The following is a 12,843-nucleotide window of genomic DNA, read 5'->3' on the forward strand; positions in this document are numbered from 1 at the left end:
TCCTGATTGGTTCCTCCCGGTATCTTGAACACATGTAACATAGTTAGCATTAGCATCTTCCTCTACGGGACGGAAATACATATTTGCTGGTTTGATACCGGAAATGTGAAGAATGAAGAAGTGGAGGTGAGCTGCAGAACGAGGCCTGCGGCCTCAAAAACACGAGATCACCTCGACTCACTTCCTGTTTTTTCTGTGCAGCTTCACGTTCGGCCTGAAAGCAGAAACACGAAATCACCTCGGAGACTGAAACCCGACAGCTGCGAACAGGCAACGTGGGAGAAGTTATCGCGTTGATCGACGCATCTTAAAAAAAAAGTTTCTGCTGCCTGTGACGGAATGTTTTTCTAAAGGAGCTAGGCTTTCTGGGAATCGATGCAATCAAAAGGATCGAAATTACCGGACAGATTTCCAGGAAATTTTGCAAGATGATGCATCTTAGAGGCTTGAATAGACTCGTATATAACTATATAAAATGGGTGGAGTCAGGACTTTTTAAAAATAAAAATTTTCATTACGAGAAGGAAGGGAGGAAGGAGTCGGGGGGGGGAGTTGGAGGGGTGAGTCAAAGGAGGGTGTTGGGTGGGTGGGGTAATTCTAGATGCATTTCAAGTCTCATAACGCAGCGGAGTGGAGATGCTGATTGTTTCCACTGGGTCCTAATGTCCCTGAAAGCCAATCAGGTCTCACCTTTACCTGTAACCCACGGCAGCATCCGTCGCCGGGGACGACGACTATCAGAGGAATTAAAAGAAGAGAGAAAAAAGACGGAAAAGCTCACAACATCATGAGAATTGTGATGAGATGAGAATGAGTCGTAAAATCATGTGAATAAAGTCAAAATAATGTGAGAATAAAACCACGGACTTCAGAACAAGCCACGCCCCCTTCATGAGCCTACTTCTGATTGGTGGGAGCAATCAGTTTATGAATAACGACCTTTAGCGATAGCATGTTTAATAATTATCTGGTAGTTAAAGTAGTAGTGAATTTTAAAAGTGTTTTTTATGGCCAGAAGGGGCGGAGACAGGGCGTGGCTTCTACCAGGCTAGCAATGTCTAAAGCTAGCTTATGAAGCCCCACCCTCCACATCTTCTTCTCCATGTAAGCGTCTTTTTTAAAAAAAATTTTTTAGTTAAGCTCAGACACAATTAATGCAGCAGCTTCCTGCCGAATAGTGAGCCCTGGTTCAGGTGAGCAGCAGATCGTCAATATTTGGTCCGAGTCAATATTTGGTGAAGGCTCGCAGACGGACGGCGGTTTGATCTGGTGCGAACGTGGCGGTTCAGAAGGTTCAGTTGGAAACCCACAAAACAGGTTCCTGCTGCTTCACAATGCACCTGAAATCGCAACCCCCCCCAGATTGACACCTCCGTCTGACGGTGAATGAGAACATCAGGAGAGAAGAAAAAGTCACGACTCGAGCGAGAAGAAAGCGGCGTCGGGTTTCTCTGAAGCCCGAGGTGACGTTTCTCACAGTTAGGTCGCTTTGAAAACCAGGAGTCATTGAACGCAGCACAAAACGCCGTCAATCAACTTCCTTTGAGAGAGGTCACATGATCATCGGCTTGCACGGTGGGAACGGCGTGAAATAAAGTTGATCACCTCTAGACAAAGTTTGTCTTCTAGATGCCTCCAGATGATTACGGTTGATGATGTCACCGATCGGCGATCAATCATTCCATTGGTGGAGTCTGGAAAACAACTCCAATAAGTTTTGGAGAAACTCGTTCCCAAAAATGGAACGCGGCGCTTAATGTGGCGGCAATCTGGATCAGCGTTCCATTTAGAATAGGGGGGTACCTATTTGTGGCACCTGAGGGCGGGGCCAGACAATCTGAAATACGTGGGCTATTTTAGGCTCCGCCTCTTCAGCAGCACATTGTTCCATTGTGTTTCAATAGTCGCCCCCTCTCTGTCGTCATGGCGACGACATTTTTAGAAGCTTTTGTTTTGGACTGGGCGGAGCCTCTCTCCTGATTTAAATCCAGTTTGCAGCTGTGTTTTCCTTCCAGTTAGCTGCTAACTGCTACTAGCGGTTTGGTTGTTTGTAGGCCGTCCTCTCACCACCTCGCTAATTTATTCCATTGATGCAGCAAAGGTGGATGAACGACCCCCACCGTTCCAACCTTTGTGGCGTTTATAAAACAGGTTCACTTTGATCAGGCTGGTTGAAACAGAGCTGAACGCATCAAGGCGCCGTGACCTTTGACCTCCAGCACGAGTCGGTGGAACGGATCCTCGGAGCTCTGGGTCGTGTTTTTGTTTGTGAGGAAGATGTTTTAAAAGTCCACGCCATCAGCAGAGCCTCGTCTTCCTCCTTCCATCCTCAGAAGAGTTCAGAGTTCATCTAGAGTTGCATTAAGTTTAAGCAGAAGGAATAAAAATCCCCTTCGGCGCCGAGCTGGACAGGAAGTCCAACCTCACTTCCTGTTTTAGAAGTTGTGAGAGTTCAATGAAGTGGTTTCAGTTCCACGTGAAGTTCCTTCATCTAATAGGTGGTGAGTTAGAATAATTTTAACGCCAAAGAATACAGCCGACATGGAAAACTCACAATCTGATTGGTCAATCTGATCAGTCAATCTGATTGGTCATCAATAAATAATAATAATAATAATAGTCATTAATAATAAATAAATTCCATCATAAAACATTGATCTAGTAATTTTATGGATTATTTTCCAGATGACAGAAGTTTTCATAATTTATTTTACTCTCATATTTTGAAATCATTCTAAAAATCTTTTTTTTTCATTTATAAAGATAAAAGTTAATTTATAAGTTTAATATAATTTTATGAATTTCAGACACTCAATTCAGACTTTTTTTCATTCATTTATGAAACTATAATGTTAGAATGTTCAGAAGAGCTCGAGTCAGAACAATTTATATATTGTTTTATGCTGTTTTTATTTTATTTTTTAAATTTTTATTTATTTATTTTTTATTTTTATTTTTTTCCTCCAGAAAAAAGAAGCGTGTTTGGGATCCACCTGAGGGTTGCGCCGTAAAACCCACGTCACCCTTCATGCCTCTAACACTCATCCGTGTCGCGGGGAGCGCCCTCTGCTGGCCGCTCAGCGTGTCTCCACGGAGGTGCTGCGGGGCTTCTCCGTCCCTCCTCCTCTTGTCTCCACCCGCCTGGCACCGCACAGCACCGGTAGCGCGTCGCCATGGCGACCAGCTCCCAGACTGCCGGTCACCATGGTGTGAGGTCAGTGTTTCCATGGCGACGCAGCAGATGAGCGGTAATCCGTCCTTGTTTGTGCACCGTGGAAACGGGGATGGGCGGGTGGAGGCAGGGGAGAGAGAGGGGCGGAGTCGGGAGCACGTGACCTGAGCTGCGAGCCCCGCCCCTCCCACCCCCCCCCCTCCCTCCTCATCACGCGCTGCAGATGAAGCAGGAAGCGGAGGATTAAAAGAAGAGCCGAAACCGGGTCAAACATTTACAGCTGCTGCGGGAGGAAGAGGAGCAGCTGACCGGAAGCTGAAGGACGGTCAAAGGAGGACATGGCCCCCCCTCAACCCCCCCCCGCCGCATTTCCTGTAGCATCATTTATCCTTCTGATCTTTTATTGGCTGAAAATCGAGCGTTAACACTTTTGATGTAAAATATTTATAGGTGTAGTTCCGCTTGAGGCCACAAGGTGGCCATCAATCTGATTGATTAGTAAATACCTGATAATATCTGAATAAATCTATTAAATCCGCTTCGGTTAGTGCTAACAGATCAGTGGGCGTGGCTTGTCGTCCAGGTGACGGGAGCCGTGACGTCATCAGCGCTCACCTGCAGGTGAAGCAGCAGTTCTCTAAAAAAATAACCACGTTGGTGTTCTCACAAACTGCAGCCGCTGCAGATCATTCATCATCACCCCCCCCCCACCACCATCCTCCTCCTCCCCCCTCCCTATCTCTCTCTGGCATCTTTCAAATCGAGCACAGCCTCCTGATTGGCTGACTCAACAAGAGGGGGGCGTGGTTCTGTAACCAATCCTGTGCTTCCTCAGTTGCCCAGCCCTCTCTTTTCTGTCCCCCCCCTACCCCCTTCTTTCTCCTCCTCCTCCTCTTCCTCCCCCCTCCTCCTGGAAAAAAAAACCCTCCCCTCTGAGATTTAAATCTGCAGCCACCCTCCCCCACCTTCCTGATGGTTATGGGGGAGAGCAGCAGCCTCTCAACATGGAGCTCTGGCTTTGTGTTGGGAACACAATGAGCTCCTCCCCCCTCTGCACATTTTAGGTTGCGTTGCACCCTCCCTGCTCAACACGGCCTATAAATAACTCGCCAGCCGTCCTTTTTTTTCTTTGTAGGAACCCTGTAGGGGGGTGGGGGGGTCATGTGACCGACCCGAGGCGCCGAAGGCCTCAAAACGCTCGGCGTCAGACGAAGACATGACGCTCGTGTCGAGCTGAGGTCATTTCGGCGAGGCGGTGAAGTTTCAGGCGCCATCATGGCCGCCTCACGCCGCCGCCGTCGATGAAGAACGAGTCGGCAGATCGACCTTCAGGCGACCTCTGATTGGTCCTGCTGGTAGGGCCCGACGGCAGCATCACGACACGGGCCCAAAACATACGTGTAACACGACATCGTTCCAACGGCATTCTGGGAATAGCATGACAGCTACTTTTAGCGTATGCTAACTTAGCGGTTGGTCTCTTCTCAAATCTTGCTAAAGATGGAAACGCGGCAACGTAAAGTTCAGCGCATTCATTCACGTGGATTTAACTTTAGCTTTTAGCATCACAGAGATGCTAAATATAGTTTTTATATCAGGGGAATTTTTAAATCTAATCAAATTCATACATTTCAATATATTTTGAATATTTTATTTGTGTTCCAAGTCTTTTTAAATGTGTCCACATGACTAAAATGTGTCCTGAAAGGAGAAAAAATACTTTTGTAAAAATCGTGTTAGCATTAGGTTAGCTTTCTGGCTAATAGGTGTTATTGTATTTGAATCTTGTTAGCATAGCATTGACATTCAGGTTAACAGTTATTAACTGGCTGCTTAGTCATGGGGGGTCGACTTAAACCCCAGGACGAGGTTTTGCCCCGACATAAATACTCGCCGGTATTAGCGATGGCAGCGGCTCACATTTAGCCTGAGCCGTTACTCAATGAAACGCTTATGCAAGCGTTACCAAACACAAAGCTGCAGAGTCATTGTTTACACGGCGCGTGACATTTGGACCCGTTTACACGGTTTGAATGAGATTTGGAACTGAATTCTGGGAAAAGTGCTTATCATGCTGCTCAGTAAATAAAACGCTGTTAGCAAACGGGCTAAACTAGCAGCTGAATGATAGCGACAGCCAACAGCTTGGAGCGCCAGACTGGACTGTGATTAAAATGTCTAATATCTGTTGTAACGGCTAATTCTTATTAACACAAATATTAGCTTTCAGGCTAACAGCTATTACTGACAGTGAATCTTGTTAGCAATATTAGCTTCCTGGCTATTAACTGTGCAAACGACGTCAAATAAATGAAAAAACATCTCTGAACGAGTCACATGAAGATCACAAACATTTACATGTATATCATCAACATGTATTTGACGTTTGATTTTTACAGAGGAGACATTTGGAGGACTTTATTCATTATAATTTTCTGCAAAACCACGTCAAACAGATTCATGGGCGCTCATTACGACACAGATCAATAAAACAAAAAATTAACAATGAATTCACTGCTGTAATGAACTGATATAATCAAAGAGACCTCGATTAGAAGTGAAAGGAAATGAAATTGAGAAGTCGTCCCTCAGGACAGCAGGCGTTTATTCACTGATGGACAAACGGTTCCTCTCGCGTCTCTTTAGATTCATGAAACTCACGCTTACGGTTTCAACCTCTTTTTTTAATGGACTGTAAACGAAGCTTCCAGCCTCAGCTGATGGAACAAATCGATTAAACGTACATAAATAAATGTTGGAAGGAGGAGAAGCCCAAAGAATTGCTTCTACCTACGCCGGCGGGGGGAAGCTTTGACGGTTGGACGAAGCTGATTGATCGGATGACGGGCGAGGCGGAACCGGGTGAGCGATGGAGAACTGGACCGGCGGGAATGATGACAACGTGTGTGGGAGGCGTCGTCTTACTTCAGCATCATACTGGAACAGAAGAGACATGACCAATGACAAACGGCGTGATGCTAACACCTTTAGCTTCACGGCTAAAGCAGAAATTTCATCTTGAGAAAGAAAAAAATGTTCTTAAAGAGATCAAATCGAGCATAAAATCTGAAGCGGGACTCACTTGAAGCTGTCCTTGTCCTGCAGGTTGAGCACCAGGCTGTCGGCACTCAGGTACACTTTGTTGCTGGACTGCGCCACCTGCAGGTCACACACACACAGGTCACTGACCTGCTCAGCACAATGGGAACGTTGTGGAGCTCCGACACTGAGCCGATTCAAAGCTGTGAGAGCTGCTGAGGCACTCGACATACGTGCAGGAAACTCACCGCCGCAGACGCCGGGGATGTGGTTCACATCCCACAACCGGTTTGTTTAATCGTCAATAGCGATTAACTTTTTCAAAGACCGCTAATCAATTTAAGGCCCCGTTTTAGGAGGTTTTCTGTCAATTGCTACTCCAGCAAGCAGGAAGAATCTTCAAGTTTTTATTAATGAAAAATAATTCTTGAAAGGTGTTTGAGTTGAAAGCTAAATAAACATAAATTTTAAAAAAAGCTGAAAATGTTTTGTGTCCCGTCTTCTGTTCCCCGTTCCGTTGGCACCACCCGGTGGACCAAACGGGAACTGCATCTGTGGCGATCAACCCGGAGTTGTTTGGTTTGAACAAACCAAACATCCTGACCCAGACCCGGCCCCACCCTCGGACAACAACAGCCGATCACACAACAACAACAACACAACTGTGTACGGAGAGAACGATGACATCTATTTGAAACTGGAACCATTTAATAGAAGTTAAAAAAATGGGGTTCCACCACTGCTGGGGCCCTGATTCAAGTGAAACCGATTATAAACCAGTGACTCACGACTGTCACCGCACACAAAAACAATTCTTGCTCAACCGTTTAATCGTTAACCGTTGTGTTTAAGCGATCAGAGGAGTTCAAACTGGTAGGATCTGAAGAAGCCTTCTAGCTGACACACGTCACATTCCAACGTCTTATAGAACTCTATACCAACCGCGAATCCGCTATGATGAACAGACGGCGCAGCGGCCGTCTGGAATCATACCGATCACAACCGATCAATACCGATAATCAAGAGAAATGTTAGGTTTAATAAACAGGTTGTTCTCATGGAAGACATGAGAAACTGAAACCGGTCTGAAGGTTTAAAATGAGACGCTTTATGGGCTATAAAAGACTGCAAAGGAGATCTGGGTCTGCTGGGGGGTCTACATGTGGATTTGTTGGAGATTGATTGATTGATTGATATTTCCTGGGGATCATCAGGAGGTCATGAGGTTCAGGTTTTTCAAGGACTGGAAGCTCAACTTGATCAAACTCGACCTTGGTTCCAGGATTGATTTTCTTACCGTCTTGGCGATGTTCTGCGCTGCGCGGATCTTCCTGAGCTTCAGGTAACCCGGGTTCTTGGTCACGGCCTCGCCCAGCTGGGACACGCACGCGCACACACACACACACATTAAAACTGTTAGTGTCTTCATTGTGATGTGTTACATGGCAGACAAAAGGCGGGGAGGGACCAGAGGTGATTATTCAGGTTGAGCCGGTTCCAAAGCGGCGGGCGTGTCGCTGCAAGTCTACCGACGGGAAAAGTAATTAGTGCATATTTGTGTCTGGAGGTTAGCGTTAGCTCTAACGTACGCACCGTCTACGTGTCACACATGTCTGCGTGGATCCGTTAACCCCTCCCCCTCACCTCCAATGTGTGTTATTAATTCAAAAGCATGCATTCGGTTCTTTAACGTCCGCGTCTCGTCTTCGTCCCAGCGCGCCGTCCACGAGGCGTGTTCACGTGTGGAGAAATGCTAATCGTTTGCGCTCACGCCCGAGTTGTTGACTCGGTAAACAAACTGATCCGGGACCAGCGGAACCGGTTCTCTGCCGGCGCTCTCACCATCTTGGCTGCCTGAGCCTCTCCTTCGGCTTGGATGATCTTCTGTCTCTGGTCCTGTTTGGCCTTCTCCACGTAAAACTGGGCTCGCTGCGCCTCCTGCTGGGCTGGAGGGGAACAAACACACAACTGTTGATCCACTTGATCAGGGAAACCTGTGCTGTTTGGCTTTGATACGTTTTTAGAGATGCTGACTGTCCATTGGTGTTTCGTCTTATACTTTGTGCTGAGCTGTCTGTTGTACAGCCTGTTTTGTACTGCCTGTTGTACTGCTCAAGTTGTGTTGCTTGTTGTACTGCCCATTGTGCTGCCTGTTGTACTGCCCATTGTGCTGCCTGTTGTACTGCCCATTGTGCTGCCTGTTGTACTGCCCGTGTTGTACTGCCCGTGTTGTACTGCCCATTGTACTACTTATTGTGCTTGCCTGTTGTACTGCCCGTGTTGTACTGCCCATTGTACTACTTATTGTGCTTGCCTGTTGTACTGCCCAAGTTGTACTGCTTGCTGTACTGCCCATGCTGTACCGCCTGTTGTGCTGCCTGTTGACCGTGGGTCTAAGAGGACTGCAATTTCATCTGTGTTGTATGTTGTGCATATATAGTACACTTGACAATAATGCCGACTTGGACTTAAACCCACTTTAACAAATCCTGCTAACCAGATCTGATCTAGGGTTTGGATTTGGAGACATGTGGCCGTTTCCTGCGCGTCCTCACCGACTTGTTTGGCCTCAACGGCGGCGGTGTACTCCCGACTGAAGCTGAGCTCTGTGATGGCGACGTCGTCCAGGATGATGTTGAAGTCTTTGGCCCTCTCAAACAGCTCCCTGCGGATCAGGAGGGAAACCTGGAGGCGATGGAAGGTCCGTTTAGTGAATAAAACTCTCCGCCATCGTCGCCTTCCCGCCCTTCCACCGGTGGTACCTGCGCTCTCTGCGTGATGAGCTGCGACGCGTTGAACTTGGCCACCACGCTCTTCAGCACCTCGTTGACGATGGAAGGCAGCACGCGTTCGTCGTAGTCCTGCCCCAGCTGCTGGTAGAGGATGGGCAGGTTGGACGCCAGCGGCCGGGACAGAACCCGCAGGGCGATGTTCACCATCTGCAGGTCTGAGAGCAGACAGAGAAAAGGGCAGTTAGTCCAGGCATCGATGCTGTGGGGCGACGGCGCCATCTGGTGGCCAGACGGGTTGTAACGCCAGCTGATGGAGTGTTTATAGAACCACACGGCTTTAAAGACGGTTCTTCTGACACTGAAGGTTAAGAAGATGAAAACTTCTCATTCAAGGGTGTTTCTTTATTTTACTTCCTACATTGATTAGATGAAGACACGACAGGAAGTGAGAATCTGTCGACAGGAAGTGGATGGAGAACCAGTCGAGGTGGAACCAGGTGTGGAGGTCTCGAAGGGAATGAAGACCATCACTGGGTACCCTCTTCTACCTCTCTGTCGCCCCAAACCTGTATTCCATTCAACACCTAGACCCCCTGCTACCACCCCCCCCTCACACACATCTATTGGGGCAGCAGTAGCTCAGTCCACTGGGCTGGGGACTGGAGGGTTGCTGGTTGGACAGCAGACCGGACTGGTCCTAAACTTGGACTGTGTGTGGGTCAGAGAGAACTCTGGAGGCAGTTCTGGAGAGGAGGACTATGTCCAAGTTCACACCAATCCTGGGGAACACCAGCCCCCGCCCCCTGCAAACCGCCTTCTCCCAGCAGAGCTCAGGAAAGGATCAGTCCAGGAAACTGGGAGATCTAGAGGATACCTTCAAAAAACTTTGAATGTATCCCCAAAAGCAGTGGCAACAACTGTCTCATGAGCACGGACCAAAGAAGGCAAGACTGGGGGTCACGTCTGCTGCTGAGTCAGCAGCCTCAGAAATCCCAAACAGCCCCGCAAATTATAACCCAGATTAATGCCACTAAGTTCTAGTAGCAGATGTCTCTACAGCAACTGTTCAGAGGCGACTGAGCCAATCAGGCTGTTCTGGTCGTGAAGCTCACGGAGAGGAAACCGAGAGATGCAAAGAAGTGATCAAAGAATCTACAACGTAAGACATGCTTCTTGTTCTTTCACCACGTAACTCCAGGTGTTCATTCAGTGAGAATCTAAAATATAAAACTAAAGAAAACTGTTCAACAAGGAGAGTAACGAACACGTCTCGTAGTCCTTCCTGTGTCTGACCTTTGCTTCCTGTGAGAGACGAGATCTTCCTGGGTCGCGCTCTGATGTCGTAGATGATGGGATACTGGAACCAGGGAATCCTGAAGAACACACAAAGGCAGAGGCAGGGATCAGAAACATCCAAAAAATAAAATAAAAAAAATAATAGACGAATGTGGGAGCAGCAGCTTCTGGTCGAAACAGTAAGTCAAAACCGACAAACAAAATCCTGGAGGGATAAAGAAGCTAAATGCTAAACATCATCATCATCATCATCATCATCCCAGAAAGACGCACCTGAGACACGAAGACAGGTCAGACAGAACCAGAACCAGAGAGAATCTGATGAATTCAGTTCTGTCTTTACACTTGCGAGCGTAGCTCAATTGAAAACACGCGTCCCATCACTTTAGGCCAGCGTCTCCATAGTTACGCGGGGTCCAATTCAGACCTGGTGACACGTTTCTCCATCTTATTCTCATTCTAAACTAAATGTGGCATGTGCCAGCATCAGTTGCCATAGTAACCCAGCTTCACCTACCAATGAACTTGCTTTGGGGAAACCGAATCAACCGGCAACGAGTCAGACCAAACTAAACGAGACCAGATTCAGAAAGTCTCGTTCAGAGCTCTGCGTGTGTGTGTGTGTATCTGGTGGGGTTCCCTACCTGAAGTGGAGTCCTTCTGCTAGAACCGTGTCCATCTGCATCCCTCCGATCCTGTTGAAGATGATCGCCCTCTGCCCTCCTTCAACTGGAGAACGCAGAACATCAGAATGGAACCAGAACCTTCTGACCCGACTGTTAAAGGTTCCAGCAGTCAGATCCGTGATAGGATTTGTTTGGGTAGTTCAGACTCACCTGTGTAGGTCGCCTCCTTCACGCCGTAGGCCAGAGCTCCAGCACCAATCAGCAGCTTGAGCCCCAACCCGAACCCCTGGGGGCCTTTGGACATGCTGCCCATCATCTGCCGCAGCGTCTGCAACAAACCCTGAAAGACAAACGTCAGGGTTCAGATCTGAGTTCTTCAATGGTTAAAAATGAAAAGATGCAAATATTCTTGATTGATTACGTCAGTTGGGGACCAGAACACCTGTAAATTTCACATTTATTAATAACTTCTGTCTGTATAATTCACTTTACACACTTATTCTAATGCAGTACATCTTCTTCCTTATTTAACGTGCAGTAAATCTATTATTCTTTTTTAATTTCCCCCTAAATATATTCTAAACTATGTTTTTGGTCTATTGATTGCTGATGGACGGAATTTCCCAGTTTAGGATCAATGATGTGTATATATATATATAGATACGAAAGAGAGCGAGAGAGACCTATATATACATATATATATGTGCGAAAGAGCGAGAGACATATATACATATATATGTGTGCGAAAGAGAGCGACATATATATATACACATATATATATGTGCGAAAGAGAGCGAGAGATATATATACATATATATGTGTGCGAAAGAGAGCGACATATATATATACACATATATGTGCGAAAGAGAGCGAGAGACATATATACATATATATTTGTGCGAAAGAGAGCGACATATATATAGACACATATATATATGTGCGAAAGAGAGCGAGAGATATATATACATATATATGTAAGAAAGAGAGCGATATATATATATATGAAAGCGCGAGAGACCTATATATATATATTATATATATACTGTATATATCTGTAGGGCTAATATGAAATTAGGACATCTGTTTTCTGTTTGACAGCCGTGGGTTGACATTAGCAAATAAAACAATCAGAATCTTTAAAAAACCTAAAATGCACCACATTTTATATAACATTAATGCAGAATTGTGTGTAAAACTTTAAAACATGACTTGTCTCACATTTAGCTGGAGAAACGAGCGAGGGAATGTTTATACCTTCCATTTCTAGACGGAATTCAAAAGCTGGACTTTAGAAGATTCGAGATTAAAATAGTAAAAGTAAGTTGAACAAGTTATTCACCAAACACCGCTAATCGGACGTCCTCCGTTATTTCTTACAGCTTTCTGGAGGGTTAGCTAACACAGCTTCACACAGTTAGCTAACAATCCGCTGCAACTCGGCTCACGTGCGTGGAGCCGGACCTTAGCTGTCACGAGCCGGTGAGCAAAAGGCGGGAAACAATAAACCGGTTTAAACCAGAAGAAGACACAAATGAAAGGTGAGTTTGTTTAGATCAGGAGACACTTACACCGGGTTCTTTATTCGCCATGCTTGTGCTGTCCGTCTAAATGCGAAGCCCAGTGCAAGGTCATGCGCGATGACGTATTTCCGTGTCCGCGGGGAATTATGGGAAATGTAGGATCCACCCCCCGGGTTGAGTTTCCAAGTGATTCACGCTGAAACATCCGCTGTAGATTATATTCAATATATTATATATAAATAATATATATATAACTGATATTTAATCTCATGTGTCCATCTTATTCCAGCTCCCGCGGCAACCTTTAAATATAAAAATGAACCTTTTTATGAATTACAGACACGGCCGGAACCGGAACCGGAAATGCTGTTATCCATGGCAACAGGAGGCTGTCAGTCTAATTTTCAGGGGGGAAAAATCCCATGAAGAACCTCACCGTTGTTTCTTTAAAAAAAAAA

The 12,843-nt window shown here is 46.3% G+C and overlaps 1 protein-coding gene across 1 annotated transcript; it reads right to left on the reverse strand.

The window, feature by feature from the left end:
* Nucleotides 1-4,831: 4,831 nt before the first annotated feature.
* Nucleotides 4,832-12,516, reverse strand: phb2a (prohibitin 2a). The gene is made up of 10 exons (XM_068340339.1): nt 12,434-12,516; nt 11,076-11,205; nt 10,884-10,968; nt 10,237-10,316; nt 8,974-9,158; nt 8,767-8,896; nt 8,054-8,157; nt 7,509-7,586; nt 6,255-6,331; nt 4,832-6,109 (listed from the first exon to the last, which is right to left on the reverse strand). The coding sequence occupies exons 1-10, from the start codon at nt 12,452-12,454 to the stop codon at nt 6,094-6,096; spliced, it is 906 nt and encodes a 301-aa protein (XP_068196440.1). The 5' UTR covers nt 12,455-12,516; the 3' UTR covers nt 4,832-6,093.
* Nucleotides 12,517-12,843: the final 327 nt, after the last annotated feature.

Source organism: Antennarius striatus, chromosome 18 (genome assembly GCF_040054535.1).
Source record: "Antennarius striatus isolate MH-2024 chromosome 18, ASM4005453v1, whole genome shotgun sequence".
NCBI classification, from domain to species: domain Eukaryota; kingdom Metazoa; phylum Chordata; class Actinopteri; order Lophiiformes; family Antennariidae; genus Antennarius; species Antennarius striatus.